At 45.9% G+C, this 25109-nt stretch overlaps 1 protein-coding gene across 2 annotated transcripts in view; it reads right to left on the bottom strand.

Annotated features, from left to right (window-relative positions):
- LOC147447560 (small G protein family protein / RhoGAP family protein) overlaps positions 1-25109 on the bottom strand; it is a 71024-nt gene that overhangs the window by 21122 nt on the left and 24793 nt on the right. Inside the window, exons 6-7 of one of the 2 annotated variants that reach the window (XM_086523289.1) lie at positions 17839-17954; positions 17680-17757 (exon numbers count right to left, since the gene is read on the bottom strand). In XM_086523289.1, coding sequence (XP_086379415.1) covers positions 17680-17757; positions 17839-17954 — 194 coding nt within the window. The remainder of the gene's footprint in view (positions 1-17679; positions 17758-17838; positions 17955-25109) is intronic. The other variant, XM_086523290.1, reaches the window with a different exon arrangement.

Genomic DNA, 25109 nt, shown 5'->3' with positions numbered 1-25109 from the left:
CTTCTCAGCAGTACCCCCCCTCTCAGCACCCCTAGCGTTTTCAACCCTAGGCCATCCTCTCCCATCTCTTGGCGTTTTCCTTCCCTAGTAGAGCCTCGCCATCAAGCACTCCTCCTTGGCGTATTTCCCGCGACCAATAGCCCCCATCATTAGCGTTTTTGACATCAGCAACATCAGCGTTTTGACTCATAGTTTTCAGCCAAGAGCAGCAATTTACTAACGCTATCACTGCTGCACACTTCAGCGTTTTTCCGGCATTGGATAGACCTGCTGTCCAGCGTTTTCCAACATAGGATATTGCCCTAAAAACGCAGCCAAAAGTGCAGATCTTCAGCGTTTTTCACCTTCAGCAGGAACCCCAACAAATGCCATCATTCTCAGCCATAAGGACAGCAGTACAACAGTCGACTTCAGCCCCGAAACAGTCCATGAAATTCAGCCAATAGAAGATCACAGATTTCAGCCTAAGTCGTCGTCGTCATCACCGTCGTTGTCGTCGGCAGAGTTCCATTGCATACGCATTGTACACCTTTGTGCAATCAAAGTAGACCACTCTCGCTGACGAGAGTGGGGCCTTCGGAGGAGGGTTTTACAACCTCTCGGGTGTCGTATCTCTTTTCTCTCCTTCTCTCAGTCTCATTCACTTGCACGCACAATATCCACTCACTTTGTTCGTGATCATAGCACTCCATAAGACGGAAGGCTCTCTCCTTCCCTAAGAACTAAAAGGAACCTTGAGCAATAAGGATCACTAAACTTGAGGAAATACAACATTCATTCCGTTGCACCTTACAACTGTTTTCTTCACTGGAATGAAATGAGCCTTTTTTTTTAAATCTGTCAATAACAGTCTAGATACCATCGTAGCCTGTTTGCTAAATCTGTCAATAACAGTCCAGATACCATCATGACCACTCTCTGTTCTCGCGAGATAAAAAATGAAATCTATTGCAATACTTTCCCATCGGCGGGTGGGTATGGGCAAAGGCTGTAACAATCCCTGTGCTTTATGCCTATCAAACTTGACCTTCTGGCATACCAAGCAACTGCGCACAAACTCTTCCACATCTTCTTGAGTCTCGGCCAAAAGAAATATCTCTCTACCCCTTTCATGGTGGTAGCAATGCCGCCATGACCCGTAAAAGGTGGACAGTGGCATTCAATCATAACCTTTTCCCTCAACGGTTGTGTAACGCACAATATGGTTTTCCTCATCAAGTAGCGATTCCTAATGGAATATCCCGCTACTGTCTCCCCATCCCGTATCTGTGAGAAAACGTCAGCAGAATCTAGATCTGTGGCATACTGGTCGACCATATCCTCGAAGCTCCTATGATTTATCGCGGAAATAGCCAAAACCAACGGTTTCCGAAACAAAGCATCTGCCACCACATTCTTTTGTCCCTGAACATGGACAATTTGGAAGTGAAACTGTGACAAGATGTTCGCCCACCGCATCTGCTTTTCCGATAGCTGCTTCTGTGACAAGAAGTAGTGTAAACTCTGATGGTCTGTAAAGACAGTAAAATCCGCTCTGAGTAGGTAATGCCGCCACTGAGTAAGAGCATGGATAACAGCCAAAAGCTCTTTCTCATAAATTTGTGCTGTCATTTCCGGCCTTGAGAACAATCGGCTCTCGTAAGCAATGACATGGCCTTCTTGCATTAAGACCGCACCGAGACTATGACAACAAGCATCACAATATACTTCAAATGACTTCTGCAAGTCCGGCAAAGTCAAAACTGGTCCCGTAGTCAATTTCTCTTTCAAAGTCTGAAAGGCAATCACCTCTGTGGGTCCCCACGAGAAAGGGACTCCTTTCTGTGCCAAGATATACAAAGGGAAGAAACCTCTGCAAACGTTCAAATGAACCGCCTGTAATACGAACACAGTCTCAAGAAGCTTCTAACTTCATGGACATTCTTCAAATCAGGCCAATCACGGATAGTCTCTATCTTGGCCGGATCCATCTGCACTCCTGCTACTGCTGAGACAATGTGTCCCAAAAAGTGTATCTCTAGTAGGAAAAATACACTTTTCTTTGCATTAATTAATAACTTGTGATTTCGTAATGCCTGAAAGACCTGATGCAAATGATCTCTATGTTCTGCCTCATTCTCAAAGAAAACAATGATATTGTCAAAGAAAGTGCCAACAAATAGCCTGTACTCTCAAAAAATCATGTCCATCATCCGGTTAAATGTCGCAGGAGCATTGGTTAAGCCAAAAGGCATCACCAAATACTCAAATAACCAAAAGTTGTCCGAAAGGTTGTCTTATAGACGTCTCCCGGCGCGATTTGGATCTGATGATATCCACTTTTTAAATCAATCAGCACGAGGATCCCTGTAATCTGTCGAGTATATCATCGATCCTACGAATTGGAAATCTGTTCTTGATGGTGATTTTGTTGAGAGCTCTATAATCGATGCAGATTCTCGAAGATCCGTCTTTCTTCAAAACCAACAACACTAGAGAGCAATACGGTGAAGTACAAGGCTGGACAAGACCCTTTTCCAAGAGGTCTTTCACTTGGTTCATAATCTCTTCGTTATGTGCTCGGCTCACACGGTAAGGTGGCTGGTTCGGTGGTGTGCTTCCAGGAATCAGATCAATGGTATGATCTTCAGGACGAACAGGTGGTAACTCGCCTGGTAGGCCCTCTGAGAAGCAATTGGCATGAGAGTGGAGAAAATCTTGGCGTTCTTTATCAAGTTTAGACATATTTGTCCTATCCTCATCACTCAACTCTTTTATAAAGATCGAGTAAACAAACAGACTAGATTTCATTAATTTAGAAATGGCCGAACCGATACAATAGGGACAGACTCGCCCTTCAGTTTAATGTCAAGTACAATGGTTATGCCCTTCTCTATAGTCAAAGTCGCTTTCCTCGCCCGATAGTCGACCACGGCGTTGTTCTTGTGGTACCAGGGAATTCCCAAGAGAACATCACAACCTTCCAAAGGCATTATGTAAAAGTCCTCATGCCCCAAATATCCCTGACAATGCAACCAAAGTTTGCCAATAAAAGGTGTAATGGCTACGTCCCTGCCGGGCGCCGCTAGAACTGCCTCCACAAGTGGTCCCATCCGATCGGGAGTGAAATGAAGTTGGCCTTGGCTCCTCCATCAAAGAAGATCAGGGCCTCTTGGTCTTTCACTTTGCCCCAAGCTCGGCAAAGTTCTGTACTCTCGTCCAACGTGCTGGATCCGGTCGCCACGCAATCTGGAACCAATCCTGTTTTCATCTTGCCTTTTCTTCCACGTTCCTCAGCTGCTCTTGAACTCTCAGGCCTTTCGTCGTCCTTATTGTTTTGTTCTTTTTGTGCCTTTTTAGGGCACTTCGCGGAGATATGTCCACGTTCCCCACATCCAAAGCACTTCCCCTCCCTGATGAAGCGAGCTCTCTCCTGAGGAGCAAGCTTGGGTCGTGCATCTTTCTTTTCTGAGTTCCTCTTTCTCTTTCTACCTTCATTTGTCGAAGTCTGTTCAGCTCTTTGTGTCATGATCTCATCGGTGGGGTAAGTCAGACTGCCAGAGTGGATAGCAAAACCCCGTTTCCCATGACTCGTCAAGTCCTTAATAGAAGCTGACTTCTGTTCCAAGCAGTGATCTCGGATCTCTATAGGTAGACCCAAGGTAAACCGCTCAATCTGTTCCTTGAACGAGATCTTCTTAAATGAAGAGGCGGGTAGAAAAGAGCTCCAAAATCTCTCGCAATAAGCGTCCACTGTATCTTTCTTGGTCATCCGAAGATGGTTCCAAGCAATTCGTATATCACGTTCATACTCTCGAGTCAACCAAGAAGAAATAAAAAGCCTCTTGAATTCCAGCCATTTAACTAGCGCAGTCTTGCTTAATAGAAGCGTTGACCACCAAGTTCAAGCATTCCCCTTAAAGTAAGAGGCAACTCTCTCGAATCTTAGAGTGCTCTGAGTAATGTCCTCTTGCAAAAGCGATGTCAAACTGTTGTACAAAAGACAGCCTTCGAAGCATCTCTATATCCCAAAAACGTGTCAAATTTAATTGACTGTCCACCTTCTTTAAAATCTCGGACTTTCTTGCTTTTGTCTTCCAGAAAGTCATACTGGTTGGTTTTGTAAAAATTCTTCTTCTTTGCATAAAAGTTGCTCTCATCAGAGTCTGAACTGGCTGTAGACGAGTCCTCTGTAGAACTGTCACTCACTGGGCTAGATTTAAACTTCTTTGCCTTTTTCTTGCCCTTTCCGAAGCGTTGTTTCTTGCTTCGCTTTTTGCCTTTTCGGTCTTCTTCGCTCGAGTCAGATGAGCTAGAAGAACTGTCAGAAGAAGAAGAAGAAGAAGAAGAATTGGGTACTCCTTCAAATCGAACACGCTTCTTCTGTTTCTTTGCCTTTTGAAATGTCGACTGACGACCCAAATAACCCGGGAAGTCAGTGCCTTTCTTCTGCTTTTTGCTGTGCTTTTTAGCTTTGTTCTGCGCGTCAAAAAGCTGTGCAATGCGTGCATCAACCACCTCTTCTAATTCCTTCTCTGAATACTTCTTGTGAGCAGAAGGTTTCTTGAGAGTGGGTTTTGGGGGTGGTGTTGTGGTTTTCTACCACTGCGCATGCACTTCCTAGAAAGAAGTCTCGCTCATATATTTTGCAAATTTTGGGTCCTTCGCAAAATTGAGCATCATCTTTGTTGCATCACCGATCAATTGACGACGCTCCATCTCTCGACGCTCTGCCTGAGTAGGCCGAGGCAGGCCATACTCCATGCCGGAATCTTCGTTGTGATCCCTTCCCGCATCTCCGGATGCAAAGGAAGACAACTGATCTTTGCCTGAAGCCATAGGTGCCGCGGAAAAAAAATTGGGATCGGATTTCCCATAGAAGAGAAATCGGCCGTGCTCTGATACCACTGTAACAGACTTGGACACTCCAAGTCAAGAATCTACCGCAACAGCACCAAATAACCACTTCAAAACAATTCACAGTTCACAATTTATTCGACACTGGCCAGGCAGAGTTCCATGCCTAGAGATATTGGCCCCAAAGACTGACGCCCCTTTCGGTATTTCTTTTTATATTAAAGTGAGTTCAAAGTACAAGAGTGCGGGCAGGCGCTCACACTCACTCTGCGTCCAGATGCTCTGACTTGTGAGAGGCCTGCTCACATATTTAAAGGTAAAAGGGATGCCAAAAGCAAAGCCCACAAAAGCTTCAAAAGCTGAAATTTTAAAAGCTTTGAAAAATAAAGCAAAAGGGCTTTTTTCCCCTCTCTCTCAGCCCTTGCCTAAATAAAGCAAAAAGGGTTCTGTCTCTCTTTCTCAACCATTGCGTAGAAAAAGCAATGCCAAAGATCTGTCCAAAAGCTGATCTGCCACAGCTTGATTTTTCGCAATATGCGCCGCTTTCTGCGGGCGTCCGTACTTCTGCCACGTGGCAGGTTCTTCGCGAATTCCGGAATTGCTATATGGCCAGCCACGTCAGCATTTTCCGCAGCCACGCCAAAATTAGGATTAGGGTTTGCAGCCTTTTAGGGTTAGGGTTTCTACAAGCTTTTAGGGTTAGGGTTTCACTGCCACGTCATCACTTCGTGACACAGGACCTCACTCATGTCGGATTTATTAATCTCATATTGCGATCACATCCATAGAGTTCGTTCTAATCTAGGACCATGATTCCTGGCAACGTATTTAGTGATTGCATCTGGATCCATTCCGAATCTCACTGATGTTGGATTAACCAATCCCATATTGCGATCATGTCCATAGATTTCCGAGACTGCAGTCATTTGGTCAATCATTCCATCTGCACTCAAGCACTTCCGTGTGTGAGTAATCATTTCCGGGGATCCCAATCCATCACTAAGTTCATACTAAACAGAGTGGTTCAATCAGTTCTAGCTGTGTGGCCATCTCATCCTGCAAGAACTCTTGATGCGCTCACGACAATTCCATTGAATCAGTCGTGATTCACGATTCGATATCAGGTTCATTCGGGAGCTGTCACTGCTCACAAATCATCATCATCTCATTCTTAATCCTGTTATCTGTTCGCAAATAGCAGGATCTTACATTAGTTTCATTCAAAATTCATGATACTTATCGGGTTCATTCTAGAGAGGTCATTGCTCCCAATTCGTCATCCATTATCATCGATTTCACATGTTATCCCACATCATCTCTTTCTTAATCCTGTTATCTATTCGCAAATAGAAGGATCTTACATTAGTTTTATTCAAAATTCATGATACTTAACGGGTTCATTCTAGAGCGGTCATTGCTCCCAATTGGTCATCCATTATCTGCACACATCTAGCAAGTTCTTCCAAAGAACATTAATCTCATACATAAATCATCTTGGGAAATTCTTATTTCAAAGTTCTTCATTCACACACTTAGTTCATACTGAACACTTTTTCGATCATCTAGTCATCTCATCCGTCTAGAAGTCTTGATGCACCTAGATCTTTGTGTAGCCATCTCATTCCGCAGGAACTCTTGATGCGCTCACCACAGTATCCAGTCATCTCATTCATCTTGATGCACTAGAATCATCATCACTCGTTCAAAGTTCACGATTCTTATCTTAAATCGACGGACCCACTCTTGAGCTTCCATCGCTCCCGATCTCACCATCTCATCCTCGATTTCACCTCCAAAACAGGCAAGGAGATGGCTCACCTCATTGCAAAAGAGTGGATGTCCAGCTACATGCTTCCCAATCCATACAGATGCGAGTTTCTTGCTCCTATTTCCGGTTATCTATCACAAACAACCAAATTGTCAGTACATCAGTATCCCTTTCAGCTCTCCAGTATTTGGTTCATCTTCTAGTCAACAGTTCTGTTCCAACTCTTCCTGCGAGTAAAGCTTCGGCTTTTCTGCATTCATCTGTCCTTTGAGCTTTCCACCCCGTCCTAAGAGGAGACTCAATGGTCTCACTCCATCTCGAGTGAATCTCATCAATCGGATAATTCTTCAGGTGTTTCGCAAATCTCTGGTTTTTGGGGTACTTGATCAATCTTTTCACACGTGTCAACCTACACTTGACTCTTGTGCTTCGCTCTGACAAACTTCTCCGTCGAAAAAAAAAATGACCAAATCTTCAGTCTTTTCTTCAGTTCCTGCGTCAGATTTCAACTTTTCTTTGCCCTTCGCTAAGAGGTGTTATCTCGTCAGATTCTCCACGAGAACCCATGTGTAATATGGGATTCGTTTTTGCTTATGCCCTGTAAGACACAGCAATGAAAACGGGAGCGGCATGAGGGTGGGAGTGGCTAATAAGTCCGGGGTCAGGACACGAAGATTCTTCGATAACAATTTCCAAGGTTGTGCCCAAGTGCCCTGTCTGCTCTTTGATAGGACCGGTATGCTTTGAGAAAAGCACACGCCTCATGCTCTAATACCACTGTCACAAGCTTGGGGACCCCAAAGACAAGAATCCGATACAACACACGAGAAAATCACTTAAAATACTTCACAACTTTAAAATCACAGTTCAATTTGGTCGACACAACCCGGCGTAGTTCCGTGCCCAGAGGTGTTGGCCCCAAAACCTGGCGCCCCTTTCGGTATTTCTTTATTATATTAATGCTTGAGCAAAGTGACAACACCCGAGAGGTCCTCTGCTCTGAGACTCATTGTCCAGATTCTCTGAAGAGTGAGGCCCCTTGGGCTTATTTATTCTTACAAGGGATGGCCAAAAGCAGACCCCCAAAAGCTTCCAAACTTAAAAGCAAAAGTCCCAAAAACATCTAGTCAAAAATCTACCAGAAAAAGCACTCAACGCAATTTACAAAAATCCGTACAGGCTCCCACATCTGCACTTGTCAGCACAAATCCAGAAATCCGTACTGTTCTGGCCACGTCAGCTAAATGGAGAGAGGATGGCGGTAGCCTCTAACAGATAGACACTTCGACCAAAAGCCCATTCAGCAACTGTAACTCAAGAACCAAACACACCAAAAGCCACCAACTGTGAAGAAGACAGTGAGCAGCTACGCAAAGCTCGGAGACGTGCAAAGCCCACCAACTAGTAAAATCTGACAACAAAAGGTAATGGAGGAACAGAAGGGAGAGAGAAGTTGGGGACGAAGGTGAGGGTGAAGAGGCAACTGACATCACCAAGAGACTTTGGAAGGTTTGCACAAGGTGGGTAACAAGGCACTGCACCCAAGCAGACAGGGAGCTTTCATCCCGAAGAGCGAGCAGTCCACTTGTTGAAGGTGGCTTCTGAAGACCATAATTGAAGAGGGATCTCCAAGGAGACAATGCAGGAGGCTATGAAAATTGCATCCAAGTGAAAACCGTCCGAAGAATCCTGAGAGAGCGAGGAGAGAGAAGAGTAGGTTTCCGACCACAAAACAAGCCACAACCAGCAAGTCACAATAGCAAGCAAAGCCAAAATAACAAAACCCATGTGTACAAATGTAACAGACTTGGACACTCCAAGTCGAGAATCTACTACGACAGCACAAATAACCACTTCAAAACAATTCACAGTTCACAATTGATTCGACACTGGCTCGACGAAGTTCCGTGCCTAAAGATATTGGCCCCAAAGACTAGCGCCCCTTTCGGTATTTCTTTTTTGTATTAATCTGTGTTCAAAGTACAAGAGTGCGGGCAGGCGCTCACACTCACCCAGATGCTCTAAGTTATGAGAGGTCTTGCCTGCATATTTAAAGGGATGCCAAAAGCAGAGCCCCAAAAGCTTCCCATAAAAAACTGTCCCAAAAATAGGCTTACAAATTTTAAAGCATCTATAAAATTTAAAGCTCTTTCTCTCTCTCCAGCTTGCGTAAAATAAAGCAAAGGTCTCTCACTATCTTTTGCGTAGCCAAAACGCAAGTAAGGCTTCCGTAAAAGCTCCACGCAAAAGCACTGCCACTAGCCGTACGGAATCCCGCGTTCTGCGCCGCATTTTGCGGGCTGTCCGTACACAGTAGGGCCACGTCAATTTTTTTCCGCAGGCTGCAGCCACATCAGCAATTCCAGCGTGTGTGTGTGTCTAGTAGGCAGGCCACGTCACCAATTTGTGACATTCCCCCCTCTTGAAAGCATTGTAATCACCCTCGATTACGCCTGCAAAACAGGCAAAAGCCATATACTGCCTTAGCAGGCACTGACTGTTAGTACCTAGGCACTAGGAACACACATCTAGCACATGTACCAATTGACAGTCACATCACAGGACATCACATGACAAATCACATTTGGGGGGGGGGGGGGGGGGGGGGGGGGGGGGGGGTGGAGCCGAAGCTCTCTCAATGGGACGCTGACTTTGTTTTCACTACACAAGGGAGAAAAAGGGTTTTGGATTCGGATGATAATTCTTCAAATCCGGAAAAGTTTTTGAAGCTGGAAGCGACTTTTGGTGATGGGGACAATGGGCCCTACCCATTCAGCAAGCTAGATATTGGGTATACTATCTGCTTGACTTGGTTCTTCTTTTTCACTACAGAAGGGAGGAAAAGGGCTTTGGATTCAGATCCGAATCCAAAGAAACCGACAAAGGTTTTGAAGCCAGAGGCGACTTTTGGTGATGGGAACAATGGGACCCACCCCTTCAGCAAGCTATTGGGTATACTATCTGCTTGAATTGGGTTTTCTTTAACATTCATTCAGATCTTAGACCATGATTTATCGGCAATGCAATTAGCAATCGCATCTAGATCCACTCAGGACCTCATAGATGCCAGATTGACTAACCCCTATTGCAACCATGTCTGTTCAAGATCATTCAGACTAAAATGCTGCAGTCATTTCCTCCATCAGTTCCTACACTTACAAACAAGTCAAGAACAAATCAGTTTCATATTTGGGAATTCCATTTCATAAAGTCATACAGCAGAATATTGTAGCTCTCAGTATCCCTGAAGCTCAAAGAGACATCAGTGACTCTAGTATTCTAATAATCAAGGCATCTGTTAAAGGAGCGGAGTAACTCCCCTCTTATGCATCCCACTGCACCATATCTGCGGCGGCCAAGCTGAATTTTGGGTTCCATTTGGAATAGACTACTAAACCAAAAGCTTCAAGGTAAAGTTTCACAATCTAAGGAGTATCTGCTAGGTCCTCCTCCATCCACTCCGCATCCAATGCGCGATAGCTCTTGAATTTAACCAAGAACTGCCTTCTTACTTTACCCTTATTCTTTTTGTCCTTAAGTGCCAAAATCTGTTCAGGAACAAGGATCTTCTCGCTTTCTTCCACTTCGGGTTGCTCATCGAGCTCCCCATCTTCAAGCACATCACCTTTGAAAGGTTTCAAGAGACTCACATGAAATGCATTGGGAATCCTCCAAGTGTCAGGCAATTTCAATCGGAAGGAAACATCATTGATCTTTTTGGAGATCTGGAAAGGTCTGTAGTATCGCATACTAAGCTTTGGAAAAAGCCTCTCCTTTCCCTTCTTCTTTCTCAGGCGTGCCTTCTCAAAACGTAAGAGCACCCAATCATCCTCCTTCAATTTCAAATCACGACGATGGCGATCCGCTGCCTTTTCTGTCTTTCCTGAGATTTTTGCAAAGCCTCGCGGACCTTGGCAAAAGCCATGTCTAAGTCGCGCGTATACTCATCAGCTTCAAAAATCTTATATTTTGTGCTTAGGAAGGGTGGAACCTTCGTAGCACCTTCAACATTCTCAAATGGCGCCTATCGTGTTGTTGTATGCAAATTCCACCAAAGGTAGATACTTTTCCCATTGAGTCTGCTGACTCGAGATATAAGCCTTCAATAAATCTAAAACCACTGAATTGGCAATCTCAGATTGCCCGTCAGTCTGCGGGTGAAAAGATGACGAGAATTGCAACCGCGTGCCAATGTTCTCCCAAATTGCCTTCCAAAACAAACTCGTAAATCTGGGGTCCTTGTCGGAGACAATCGTGCCATGTAATCTCAAAATCTGGGCCACAAACAGTCTCGCTAAGTGATCCGGCTTGACTGTTTTCTTCACTGGAATGAAATGAGCTTGCTTGCTTAATCCGTCAATAACGGTCCAGATAACATCGTTACCACTCTATGTTCTCGGAAGATCAAAAATGAAATCCATTGCTATACTTTCCAAGGGGTGGGTGGGTATGGGCAAAGGCTGTAACAACCTCTGTGCTTTATGCCTGTCAAACTTGACCTTCTGGCATACCAAGCATCTGCGCACAAACTCGTCCACATCCTTCTTGAGTCTCGGCCAAAAGAAGTATCTCTCTACCCCTTTCATGGTGGTAGCAATGCCGCAGTGACCCGTAAAAGACGGGCACCACGCGCCAATAGAAAAGAACAGACTGAACAGACTTTTAGCACTTCAATAACAACTGAACTAAGAGAGAGAGAGAGAGAGAGAGAGAGAGAGAGAGAGACGACACGCGACACGGAGTGGCGGAATTCCACCCCAAAGAGTATTGGCCCCAAACCTTGGCGCCCCTTTCGGTATTTCTTTATATTGCATCAACACAGTACAAGCAAAGTATTCCAGACTCTGCACATTCTCCAGGAAGCATGCCAGAGAATGAACCCTTAGCACATATTTAAAGGCCCTAGGCCCCAAAAGCAGTTTACAGTGAAAAGCCTTCAAACTCAAAAGCTTCTGGTCCCAAAAGCAATGCCAAAAGCTGCCAGCGTAATTTAAGGAAATCCGTGCAGCTGCCACGTCATCAATCAGTGCAAAACACGAAAATCCGTACAATCTGCCACGTCATCATGCCAACGCAATTTTCAGAAATCTCCAACATCATCAGTTTTTGCGTGTGGATCTTGCTTTATTTTAGTTTGTTTATGTCATTGGCGGGTTCCCCATAAGTTGGTAGGACTTCTTCTTCTGTTACTTGTTCTTCTTAGGGTTTAGGCCCCTCGGCTGGCATCTGCAAGTTGGCTCCTTCAAGGCTTTGACACGTCAACAGTTTGTTACATCTCCCCTTCTTGAAAGAGAGTAATCGTGCGCGATTACAGAATATCTGCAAAACAACTCAAGTTAGCTCAAAAATTTCCGAGGATCATTCCGAGGGACAATCAATTTGCTCTTTTTGTTAAGGAGTTAGCTTCTTGGGACTGTGTTCGTATTATAGGCGGTTCATTAGAAAGTTTGCAGAGGTTGCCTCCCCTTTGCATATCTTGACACAGAAAGGAGTCCCTTTCTCGAGGGGACCCACAGAGGTGACTGCCTTTCAGACTTTGAAAGAGAAGAAATTGACTACGGGACCAGTTTTGACTTTGCCGGACTTGCAGAAGTCATTTGAAATATATTGTGATGCTTGTGGTTGTAGTCTGGGTGCGGTCTTAATGCAAGAAGGCCATGTCACTGCTTACAAGAGCCAATTGTTCTCTAGGCTGGAATTGACAGCCCAGATTTATGAAAAAGAGCTTTTGACGGTTATCCATGCTCTTACTCAGTGGCGGCACTACCTACTCGGAGCGGATTTTACTGTCTTTACAGGCCATCAGAGTTTCGCTACTTTTTGTCACAGAAGCAGCTATGGGAAAAGCAGATGCTGTGGGCGAACATCTTGTTACAGTTTCACTTCAAGATTGTCCATGTGCAGGGACAGAAGAATTTGGCGGCAGATGCTTTGTCTCAAAAGCCGTTGGTTCTGGCTATTTCCGTGATCCATCATAGGAGCTTCGAGGATATGGTCGATCAGTATGCCACAGATATAGATTTTGCAGACATTTTCACACGGATACGGGATGGGGAGACAGTAGCGGGATATTTCATTCGGGATGGCTACTTGATGAGGAAAACCATGTTCTGCATTACACAGCCGTTGAGGGAAAAGGTTATGACTGAATGCCACTGTCCACCATTTACGGGTCACCGCGGCATTGCTACCACCATGAAAGGGGTAGAGAGATGCTTCTCTTGGCCGAGACTCAGGAAGGACGTGGACGAGTTTGTGCGCAGTTGCTTGGTATGCCAGAAGGTCAAGTTTGACAGGCATAAAGCACAGGGATTGTTGCAGCCTTTGCCCATACCCACCCGCCCCTGGGAAAGTATTGCAATGGATTTCATTTTTGATCTCCCGAGAACACAGAGTGGTCACGATGGTATTTGGACTGTTATTGACAGATTTAGCAAGCAGGCTCATTTCATTCCAGTGAAAAAACCAGTCAAGCCGGATCACTTAGCGAGACGGTTTGTGGCCCAGATTTTCACATTACATGGCATGCCTGAGACGATTGTCTCCGACAGAGACCCAAGATTCATGAGTTTGTTTTGGAAGGCAATTTGGGAGAACATCGGCACGCGGTTGCAGTTCTTGTCATCTTTCCACCCGCAGACTGACGGGCAATCTGAGATTGTCAATTCAGTGGTTTTAGATTTATTGAAGTCTTACATCTCAGATCAGACACTCAATGGGAAAAGTATCTACCTTTGGTGGAATTTGCCTACAACAACAAGATGCACTCTTCGACGAGGAAGGCGCCATTTGAGATTATTGAAGGTGCTATGAAGGTTCCACCCTTCGTAAGCACGAAAGATAAGATTTTTGAAGCTGATGAGTACACGCGCGACTTGGACACAGCTTTTGGCAAGGTCCGCGAGGCTTTGCAGAAATCTCAGGAAAGAGAGAAAAAGGCAGCAGATCACCATCGTCGCGATTTGAAATTGAAGGAGAATGATTGGGTGCTCTTACTTTTTGAGAAGGCACCCCTGAGAAAGAAGAAGGGAAAGGAGAGGCTTTTTCCAAAGCTTAGTATGCGATACTATGGACCTTTCCACATCTCCGAAAAGATCAATGATGTCTCCTTCTGACTGAAACTGCCTGACACTTGGAGGATTCACAATGCATTTCAAGTGAGTCTCTTGAAACCTTTTAAAGGTGATATGCCTAAAGATGGGGAGCCTGATGAGCGACCCGAAGTGGAAGAAAACGAGGAGATCCTTGTTCCTGAACAGATTTTGGCACATAAGGACAGAAAGAATAAGGTTAAAGTGAGAAGGCGGTTCTTGGTTAAATTCAAGAACTATCCTGCATTCGATGCAAAGTGGATGGAGGAGGAGGACCTAGCAGATACTCCTTAGATTGTGAAACTTTACCTTGAAGTTTTTGGTTTAGCATAGTCTACTCCAAATGGAACCCCGAATTCAGCTTGGCCGGAGATCTGGTGCAGTGGGTTGCACAAGAGGGGAGTTACTCCGCTCCTTTGTCAACAAATGCCTCGATTTTAGAATACTAGAGTCACCGATGTCTCTTTGAGCTTCAGAGATACCGAGAGCTGACAGTATTCTATTGTATGACTTTATGAAATGGAATTCCTGAATATGAAACTGATTTGTTCTTGACTTGTTTTCAAGTGTAGGAACTGATAGACGAAATGACTGCAGCATTTTGATCTGAATGATCTCGAATAGACATGGTTGCAATAGGGGTTAGTCAATCGGGCATCTATGAGGTTTTTGAGTGGATCTAGATGCGATTGCTAACTGCATTGCCGATAAATCATGGTCTAAGATCCGAATGAATGTTGAATGTGATTTGTCATGTGATGTCCTGTGATGTCCTGTTATGTGACTGTCAATTGGTACATGTGCTAGATGTGTGTTCCTAGTGCATAGGTACTAACAGTCAGTGTCTGCTCAGGCATTTTATGGCCTCTGTCCGTTTTGCGGACATAATCGAGGGCGATTACAATGCTTTCAAGAGGGGGGTATGTCACAAATGGGTGACGTGGATGCTGCTGGTACACACACATACCCGCCTTGGCTGCTCAGTGCACGCTCACAGACACCCTTCTTGGCCAAATGCTGGCGTGGTAGATTCGGCAGAATATGACGTGGCTGCAGGGTACGGACACGCCCGCAACTGCGGAAAACCTGACACGTGGCAGGGTTGTACGCACAGCTTTTGGGTCAGCTTTTGCTACATACAAGTTGAAGGCTGAAAGTTACACAAAGCTTGCTTTTATTTTACGCAATTTTAAAGAGAGAGGGAGAACTCTTTTGCTTTATTTTTTAGGCTCAAGAGAGAGAGAACTTGAGAGAGAAAAGCACAAGCCTTTAATTTCAGTTTTTGGGGCAGCTTTTTATGGGAAGCTTTTGGGCCTCTGCTTTTGGCATCCCTTCTACTCTTTAAATAAGCAGGCAGGGCCTCATAACTCAGAGCATCTAGACGCAGAGTCTGAGTGTGAGTGCCTACCCGCACTCTTGTACTTGGAACACAGATTAATACAAAAAGAAATACCAAAAGGGGTGTTAGTCTCTGGGGCCAATATCTCAGGCACGGAACTCCGCCAGGCGAGTGTCAAATCAATTGTGAACTGTGAACTGTTTTGAAGTGGTTATTTGTGCTGTCGCGGTAGATTCTTGACTTGGGAGTGTCCAAGTCTGTTACACTCTTCCCATCAGTGGGGATGGCTCCAATGCCAGAAGCTACTTGTATGTGGATGATGTCGCCATTAATACATTTGACTTGATCTTGCATGCACCAGCTGACCCGAGGCGACCCCTTCCAGGGCACAATAAATCGATCTAAATCCCAACGGTTGATATTCGGAGAACATGTAAGTCTTGACCATTGAAATCTCTCCAGGAGGTCAACGTCCCTTGCTAGGGCACAGGAGATTAGCAATAGGACGTCGATGACGCCAACCAGGGCACAAGAAGAGGAAAGTGGCGCAGGGAAGGCGGTTGAGGGAGGATAGAGCGGTTACGCTTGAGGGTTTGCAGAGCGTATTGAAGAAAGCGAATCTAGACTGGAGAGAGAGAGAGAGAGAGAGAGAGAGAGAGAGAGAGAGAGAGAGAGAGAGAGAGAGAGAGAGGTGCTTCTGCAGTCACGACAGGTTGATAGGATCAGTGGTTGAGGACGCAAGTGTGGGTGCAGCAGGGTTGGGAAAGTTAAAGGGGAGAGGCAAGGTGTATGCATGACAGAGAGCCCCCAAATGATGGGTGATCATGAGTAGCACAGAGAAGGCCGATGGGGTGACCGAGGCCAGAGGTTGATGGTAGAGTTCCATGAGCAGCGCCGCAACACCTGAAGCTTGGGTATGTTTGAGGGCGCATGCAAAGCAGTGAGCAGGTGTATAAAATATAGTAGGTTCCCGCATATCAAGGCCGAGCTGGAGCTTCACAGCCTCACAGGCTGCCCTTCAAGACCTGCAAATCAAGGCCAAGCTGGAGCTTTGCAGGCTGCCCTTCAAGAAGTTAGCGCTCACTTCAAGGGCCGGTCAAGGGGAGGTGGTCGAGTGGAGAAAGTGGCCCAAGTGGGGAGCAAAGGAGGGGTGAGGCTGTGTGGCTGGATGCATTTACAGAACGTGGAGCCTCACTCCTGTCCTTTTAATATAGATATAGATATGGATATAGATATAGATATAGATGTCACACTGAGCGCAGGCCAAGAAAGCGAACCAAAATAGGGAAGTTAGTCTCCTCGGTGGTTGCATCAACTGCAAAATCGGAACCATGGGGCCACCGCCAAAAGTAAACCGGCGAAGCACCCAAGGCCATTGGGCCCATTTAAAGCACTTTGGCCACCACCTCTGGGCCCTCGAACTCATGATAATATTCCCAGACAAGAATCTACAAACAGATGATAGCCTGCACCAAATCCCCAACTTCCTCTCTGCTGGGGTGTGTACCTACAATCCTGCAAGTGACTGCTTTTGTCTGGAGCCGGTCGACCCCAGCTACTAGGCTCACTTTCTCTTCCAGCGACAAAGAAAGCCAAACAGTGGGCTCAGCAGGGGCAGGCAGGGGGATTCCATCAGAGTTCCTCCGAGGCAGAGAGGCTGAGTTCATCCATCCAAAACTGCTGCTGCTGTTGCTGCAAGTGGTGCAAATGTGTCTGAGAGAAGAGTGCAGCATGGGCGTGCATGTGAGATTTAAAGAGTAAGCGAAGACGGGGGCTGAGAAGCAGGCGCACAGTTGGGGTGGGGTGCTGCAATGAGCGGCTGTTATTCTAAGCCTTATGAACAAGTTCAGAAAAATGTCCAACCCCCCTTGTTGACGGTTGAGAAGCTGCACAGTGCACATACAAACAAAACTAAAGGCAGGAAACCTCTAAAGGAAAGCTGAGACACCTATGGTCACTATGCATGGATCTGCAAAGTTTCACACATCACTTCAAATAGAGAGAAGCCTGTCTGCTGCCTCTTCTATAACATGCTTTTAGCCCTCCACATGCTGCACCCTGACACAAACATGACAGTCATCTCAATTATTCAATGTAGAAGGTACTCTTAAAACAAGTTCATCCACCAAGTACACAAGCTCATCTACAGCCTGTTGTTAATGCCTACAGTTTGTTCTAAAAACAATATATAGGAAAACTAAATGTGCAAAACCCTTTATTTCTAAAATTTGACAGGGAGTATCAGTCATTTCACAACTACCTCTGCCTCAGTATTTTCTCAAAACGGCGCTCTACAGCTATGTAGTAGAAACCAAGGATGCTTAAGTTTCAACTTGTCACTTGCAATTTTCTCCTACTTTAGAGTTATCAATAAGTAGCCCTAGTGGCAGCAGTAGTAATAGCTCTGGAAATCTCTGCAGGCCTTCACAGACAAGAAGAGAGGCATGCACTTATTGATCAAGAAAAGGTACTGCCAAATAACAGTGATTCTAAAGAGAATGTTTTCCACCTTCCTCGATTTCCATTGGCATGGCGGCTTACTTTTTGAGTCCATAAAACTACTGCACTAGGTTCTGTTTGTTGTCTTTGAGGACAAGAGAATATAGCTTAAAAAGGCACAAGACACCAATAAGAATATGACTTGCCTTCCTCAAAGCAATATCTGAGATTCTGCACCACATGTTGATTCCCATGGGACTTGAATATATTTTCTGTACTAAGGCCTGCAAAGATGATAATTTGGAGTAGTTAGTTAGACCAAAGCATAATACTGCATCACAGGCATTCGAAACTGATGTCTGTACCTGATGTAGTTATATAATCAACACAATTGATTACTATTTGGGGCACAGCTCTTGAACTTCTTTGTCTTTGTACAAGAGACTCCAGTGGGATCCCGAACACTGCAACAAATATACAACTGGATATGCATGAGTTGCACAAAAGCTTCATCAATGTCTCCACAAGTCCTAAGACTTGGCATGGTTAAAAATTCCAATCATGTGTATTGTTGGTCCATAATCTGAATAATATTCTTTAGGAATTTTGCTCATTAAGTTTTGAGTTTTTTTATTTAATATCGTGTTCAGATGTCAAACTCAACATGAACCAGCAGCCAAGAATGTGTCTATTCTACTCATTGGCACGTCTAGTAGCTGATACCAACATAAACTCTGGCAAGGATTCTTGTTAGTCCCTCACCGGATCCACCTTGCACACATGACATGACGCAAGCCAAACTCACACCTAGACACACGTAGTGAGCGGACATCGGGCTCACCTCCCAGCCATAGAGCCTGTACGGGCTCACCCCTGAGCCTGGGAGCCTGTAGCCAAGCGGGCTAGCCTCTGCCACAAGGACCAGTCTCCCATACCACCAAGCCCACACCAGTGCGGGTGTGCGGAAAGGGTTACCAAGGGCCAAGAGTCCACGCGTGGTGATCACACCAGATGTGTCGCAAATGAAACTCAATTCCTATTTATAGGACTTCATAACCTAAGGGCCATGTTCACACTGGCTGGACATACTGTACGTGCCCATCTTGATGTCTGGGGACGTAACACTTCCCCCCTTATTTTTAATTGTTGTTTTCAGCGATATCCTTGGTTATAAAACCGGGAAAGCGATTCTTTAATGATCTGGAGGACTCCCAAGTGGATTGGGATTCACGATGGTGTGTCCACTTGATTAAATATTCGGGATACGAAGACGTGTGAGACTTGCGGACCCTTTGATCGAGAACTGATTCGGGTTCAAGTGGAATATCTTGCAAGTTCAGGACTTCCTCAGGAGGAATCACTAAGTCATCCTGCTCCGACCGTTCTTTCAGATGGCCCACGTGGAACATAGGATGAACAGCAAGGTCGGAAGGCAAGTCCAGCTTGTGAGACACCCCACTTATCTTCTTTGTGATCTGAAATGCACCACAATAGCAAGAAGATAATTTCGAGCATGGACCAGTTTGGATAGTTTTGAAATCCTTTGGTACCCTAAGGTATGCCCACATGCCCTTCTGGAGTTCGCGGGGTAGTCGATGCAGATTAGCGTAAAAAGTGCGGTCTTTATGCTCTCTTTTGCAATCTAATGCATTTTTTGCATATCCTGTAAGAAATAGGCTACTGATAGCATCTTGATCCCCTTGAACCCGGTGGCGATTGGTGGTTTCAGCTCATAAACATACATAAGCATAAACAAGCTATAGCTAGTAGCCGAGTTCTTTGTACTGTTACAAGCAAACTCAATCTGTGGGAGATAACATTCCCAATTAGATTGACGTCAAGAGACATATACTTGTAGCATGTCCTCCATAGTTTGATTTGTGCGTTCAGTCTGTCCATCAGTTTCAGGATGATCTAAGGACGACATGCACAGATGAGTCTCCAAATTCTGGAACGTGTAGGGATAAATCGCGCCATCTTCGTGAGTCGATCGACAACGACCCAAATGGCATTGTGACCACAGTTGGTTCAAGGTAACCCAGCTACAAACCATAGAAATGCTTTGTCCATTTGCTATCGGGAATTTGCAAAGGATATGATAATCCTACACATTTTTGACGTTCAACTTTGTTGAGCTATCATTGCACGCATTCCCGCACATACTTTTCAACAAAAGCTTTCATGTGCGGCCAATAAAAATACTGGCCAACCAAGGCCAAAGTATATTGTATGCTAGGGTCACCTGCACTTGGCGCATCATGACACTCGAATAAAATCTACTTGCGGATAGTAGATATCCTCATTAACGGGAAAACACTTTGCTTGAAAAGTAATCCATTACTTCTTCGCTATCTTTCTCTCCGTAGCCAACTCAAGGGCAACCGGATCACCATAGCTTTTCAGGCTACATGTTCTTTCTCGAACTCGTTGCCAAATTGCACCAAGCTGACAATCATTTTGGCAACGCCCCTTGAGAGAAAGATAGAAGTCAATTGAAATTTCAGCAAATGAAAGAATATTTACCTCAGAGATCCTACTAACAGCATCGGCTACCATATTGGTAGCACCCTTGCGGTAGCGTCTCTCGAAATCAAACTCTTGCATGAGTTTGGCCCACCTTGCCTTTCGACCACGAAGGTTGGGCTGATCACAAAGATATTTCAAAGAATGATGGTCCATCCATACCACAAAGTGGGCACCAAAAACGTGATGGCGCCAAACCTTCAAGGCATGAATGACCGCCAACCATTCCTTCTCTTGTGTGAAATAATGTGTCCACGTTTGTGAGCTTGCGACTCTCAAATGCTACAAGCCGCTCATCCTGGCGCAGAGTCTGAGAGCAAAGGACCCTCTGGAGTTGTACTTTGCAATGAGCAATAATATAAAAAAGAAAGGGGCGCCAGTCTTTGGGGCGAGTGCATCTGGGCGCCGAACTCCGCCGTGTCCTCTCTCTCTCTCTCTCTCTCTCTCTCTCTCTCTCTCTCTCTCTCTCTCTCTCTCTCCTTTCTCAGTGATTTTGCAGTTTCTGTTTATGTGTTGCTATTGAAATCTTGCTTGGAGTGTCCAAGGTTATTACAGTAATATCAAAGCCCAGAAAGATTCTTCTACAGAGGATCCGATTGCTTCTCCAATACACATGAGTTCTCACGGAGAATCCGACAAAGCCAACACCTCTCACTGGGAAGGCGAAGCAAAGTTGAAGCCTGGCTCGGGAACTGAAGAAAACAATGAAAATTTGGGCAAATTTTCGTTGGGGCCAAAGCGGAGTACAAACGTCAAATGCAAGTTGATCAAGTACTCCAAAGACCCGAAATTTGCGAAACGCTTGATGAATTACCCGATTGATGAGATTCGCTTGAGATGGAAGGAAGCTGAAAGGACAGATGAGTGCACAAAGGCCGAACTGTACTCCCAAAAAAAGCTGGACAGAGCTCTTGAAAAGCAGATGAACCAGATAATGTAAGGCTTGAAGCACTCTCGGAAGAAGAGGAAATCGGCGGATTTTCTCGGTTATTTGGCTCTGAAGTCTACTTTTGAGGTGGAAAGCAGATCCAAGAAGCGTGCTCATTTAGAGGATGGCCTTGATTTCTCTTTGTCTTCAAAGAGCTCCGACAATTCGTCGTCCTCTGGTTCCAATGAGGATGAGAAAAGGAGGAAGAAGCGGAGAAAAAGCAAGAAAAGCAGATTACTGAAAAAGTCTAGAAGGCATGGGAGGCCATCTAGCAGTTCGGAGAAGGAGAGCTCGTCCTCTTTTCATCGAGCCCTTGAGTTTAGGCACCTATGACGTAGGTAAAACTCAAGAGACTTTTCACGTCAACTTGGATATCAGAGGAATATGAAGAAGATGTCATCACGACTTGGCATCATCTATGGATGACTAAGAAAGACATGTTGGATGACTACTCCCAGAGGTTTTGGGATACTTATTTGGCAATGTCCTCATTTTGGAAGATTACTTTGAGGGACCAAATTGAGCGGTTTTGTTTTGGTTTGCCGAAAGAGATTTAAGAGTGTTGTTTGGAACAGAAGTCTGACTCTATTCAGAGACTTATGGGACATGCTAAGCAAGGACTTGGAATGCATGCCGGCTCATTGACTTATCTTACGAACAGGACAATATCCACCTCAACATGGCAAGAGTCTTCCAGTGCAGAGAATGAATCAGGGGAACCGGATGACAACTCATCACAGGATAACAAAGAAGTAAGGAAATCAGATGGTAGCGCATCTGAGGGTTCCAATGAACTAAGGGAACTAGATGCAAGTTCATTCGAGGATTCCATAGTAGAAAGGGGATCCGATGATAGTGCGTCTCAGGGTTCCAACGATTGAGACTAACATGCCAGCAGACAAGGGAGGCTAGCAAGCCTACCCACAGGTCCCAAGGCACAAGGGAAGAAAGTAAAGGGAATCAGCTAATGGATCCATACTTACATGGGACGGCGGGTCGGGGTCAGGGACGGGGACGAGGACGGGGACAAGACGGCAAAAGTCAGGAAACAGGGACGGGGTCGGAACGGCAAAAAAAAGAGAGTTTTTTTGGCATTTTTTGACTTACGCACGTGCCACACACACAGAGCATCACTTTGACCACAAATTTACACTAAATAGACCAAAGAACACGAGTCATATAGGCGGAAATGTGCTAATAAAACATCGATGGATACAAAATGAGAAGTGCATGCCACAAGGGCTCAAGAGTCAAAAAGCCTAAAGGACTTAGGACAAGCCTCAAGGATAACAAAAAGTACAAAGGGCTATGTAGTAGGTAGAGTCGTAGACTCAAGAGTCTAGACTCGAGAGTGATCAATGATAATCAAACTCCATAAGTGCTCGCCTGCTGAATCTCCATATCGTCGTCGTAGTCGAGGTCGTCAGCGACGTATGAGGCCTCAGGAGGCTCACATTGAGGCTCGAAGTCCTCCTCTAGCTCCTCCAAAAGTGTATCGGCCATAGATGGATTCTCTTGTGCCATCTCCCACTCAGTGAAGGGATCTGCCTTGTGTGTGACGCTCTTGGCAAGCATGCGCAAGTTGGCGCTCACAAACACCAAATCATTGGCCCTCTCAACCCCAAGGCGATTCCTCTTCTTAGAGGCAATGTGGCTGTACACACTCCATAGTTTCTCCAAGCAACTAGTGGTACATGCTTGGCTAAGGACACGAACAACCAAGCGCTGCAAATGTGGGCCATCTCCTCCATAGTCCTCCCACCACAAAACCGAGCCAATCTTGTTGCGATCAAGCTGTGCATCTACACATCCATAGGAGCCCTTCTTTTGCCTGTAGTTGAGTAGCTCATCTCTAATCTTGCACCTAGTGTCACTGCTAGGCTCAAGGCGCTCCAATGCAAGCCGCCATTCTTTGCTCACCTCCTTGTCGGTCTCTTGACGCCTTCCCTGAAACTCAGGGTCAAGCACATAAGCTGCCGCATGAAGTGGAGAGCAGTATCCATTCCACCTCGACTCACACAAGCCATGAATCTCTGCATACTGAACAGGGTCAGGCACGAGCTTCTCAAGTGCCTCTATCGTCCGATCCATGGCTTCGTAGACTTTGCCAATGCATGGCTGCAAGCCATCCACAACTCGAAGTAGGTGTAGAATAGGCTTGACCATGGCGTCAAGAGTCTTCACCTCCTCCCACCAAGCGATGTCGTCGGCCCATTCTCGGCATTTCAATCTTGTTGCTGATGTAAAGTCCGGCATGGCCTGAAATCATCACGGAGAAAGAGGCCCCTTAAGGCTCCGCCACATGTAGACAAGCGGCCTAGCATAAGCCAATTGAATGCAAATCTTGTCTCTGAATATTTGAGCAAGGACAAGTGGCTCCTCTTTGAGAATTCATGGCGCACTTTTTGATGGTTGAGCACAAAGGAGACAATTCGAGAGGCGTCACCAATGGTGGGTGAAATCCATGACAAGTTCCCTATGTCCTTGAGGAGGTTATTGAGGCAATGCGCCATGCAAAATGTGACATGGATGCTGGGATATATGCCCACAATGATAGCCCCGACTGCCCTATTTGACGCCTCTCCATCTGCAACCATACAAAGGACATTCTCCGGGCCGGTGATCTCTATGGTGCTTGTCCACTCCGCAGCAAGCATCTCCGCGGCCTTGCCACTATCGGATGCATCATGTGACTCCACAAAGTACGTCTCCCCCCGAGAGTAGGCCACCACTCCGTGGATGGACCGCTTGCGGTGTCGCTCCATCCATCTACAAGGAGAGAGACGCCATTGGTCTCCCACAAATCCTTTGTTGCTTGGGCCGCTTGCTCCACGGCAAGCTTCTCTTTGTCAAGGAGGGTGGTGCGAAGCCTCTCCGATGAAGGTGGCACATAAGATGAGCCATATTCCCCTATTTTCGTAACCAAGGTTCGAAAGTATGGAGACCTATCCACACAAAATAGAGCATGTTGTGTTAGTATGGAGAATCGAGAGTCGAGAAGTTAGAACCCATTATGAATACAAAATGGAAGATTGCAATGTGCATATGCCAAGGGAAACTCACCGCGAAGCATGGAAGGCAATGTGATCGTGGAAGAAGAATCGGGCAACCGACCTATCCACCTCTTCCTCCAATTTAGGATTCCAATTTTCATTGAGGGTGCTTTGGCGATGCGGAACGGAAGAGGACGGTGTAGATGCATTTGTCGTGAAGGCTCGAGAGATGTCGTCAAGGTTGGCTTCCCTTTGCTCTCGCGGTGTCGCCGTGGCGGAGGGATCAACGGCAACAAAACGGCCCCTCTTGGCCGCTTCCGCGACCTCATACACCATGAGCTTCTCAAGAAGATCCAACCTCTTCTCGGGAGTTACTCGAGGGCAAAACTTCACCTCGTGACCGGATTCATGAAGAAGATGGGCTCGCACTTTGTTTGAACCACCCGTTCTCTTGTACGGGCATAGCTTGCATGTCCATGGTCTTGCACCGCCACCTTTGCCACGCGTACTAAAGTCGACTTCATCCCACCACGACCATGTTTGCACGGCGGGCCTTCTTCGAGAAGAGCCGGCTTGAGAAGTGGAGTTGGCTTGAGATGACATGATGGTGGAGAGACTCGAGAGAGTAGAGCTTAGAAGTTAGAGGAGTTAGAGGAGAGCTTGTGTGGAGAGAGAGTAGAGGAGAGCTTCAAAGTGGGTAGAAGAGGGAGAGAGTGGAGACTCAAGGGTAGAGTGTAGAGTGTAGAAGGCTTAGAAGCCTCTAGAAGGTAGACCGTAGACCGCGTACGGCGCGTAGTCGTAGAGCTTAAGTAGAGAGGAGAGCTTGAGGGAATAAGAGGCCCAAAGGGGCTTTTATAGCCTCCCAAGGGCCACAACCCCCCCCCCCCCCCCCCCCCCCCCCCCAAAAATATGGTCGTTGGCTGCAACTGGCCGTTTTAAACGGTCAGTTTTTTCAAAATTTGATTTTTTTTAGCCCGCCTGAAAAAATCCGTTCCCAGCCATTCCCTGCCGTCCTCGGTCCGGCAGCCTGCAACCCCTCCGTCCGGCCGAAAATCCATCCGTCCCATTGCGTCCCCGGCCCAGTTAACGGGCGTCCCCCGTCCCCTGTAACTATGAATAGATCAGAGAATTCTACAAATACATATTGAGGTGCCAAGGAAAGGGAGACCGGTAGGTCTACCAACAGGTCACA

Source organism: Adiantum capillus-veneris, chromosome 11 (assembly GCF_014529385.1).
Source record: "Adiantum capillus-veneris isolate H3 chromosome 11, ASM1452938v2, whole genome shotgun sequence".
NCBI classification, from domain to species: Eukaryota; Viridiplantae; Streptophyta; class Polypodiopsida; order Polypodiales; family Pteridaceae; genus Adiantum; species Adiantum capillus-veneris.
Note: the sequence above shows the minus strand (reverse complement) of the source record. Positions and strands in the feature narration are given on the sequence as shown.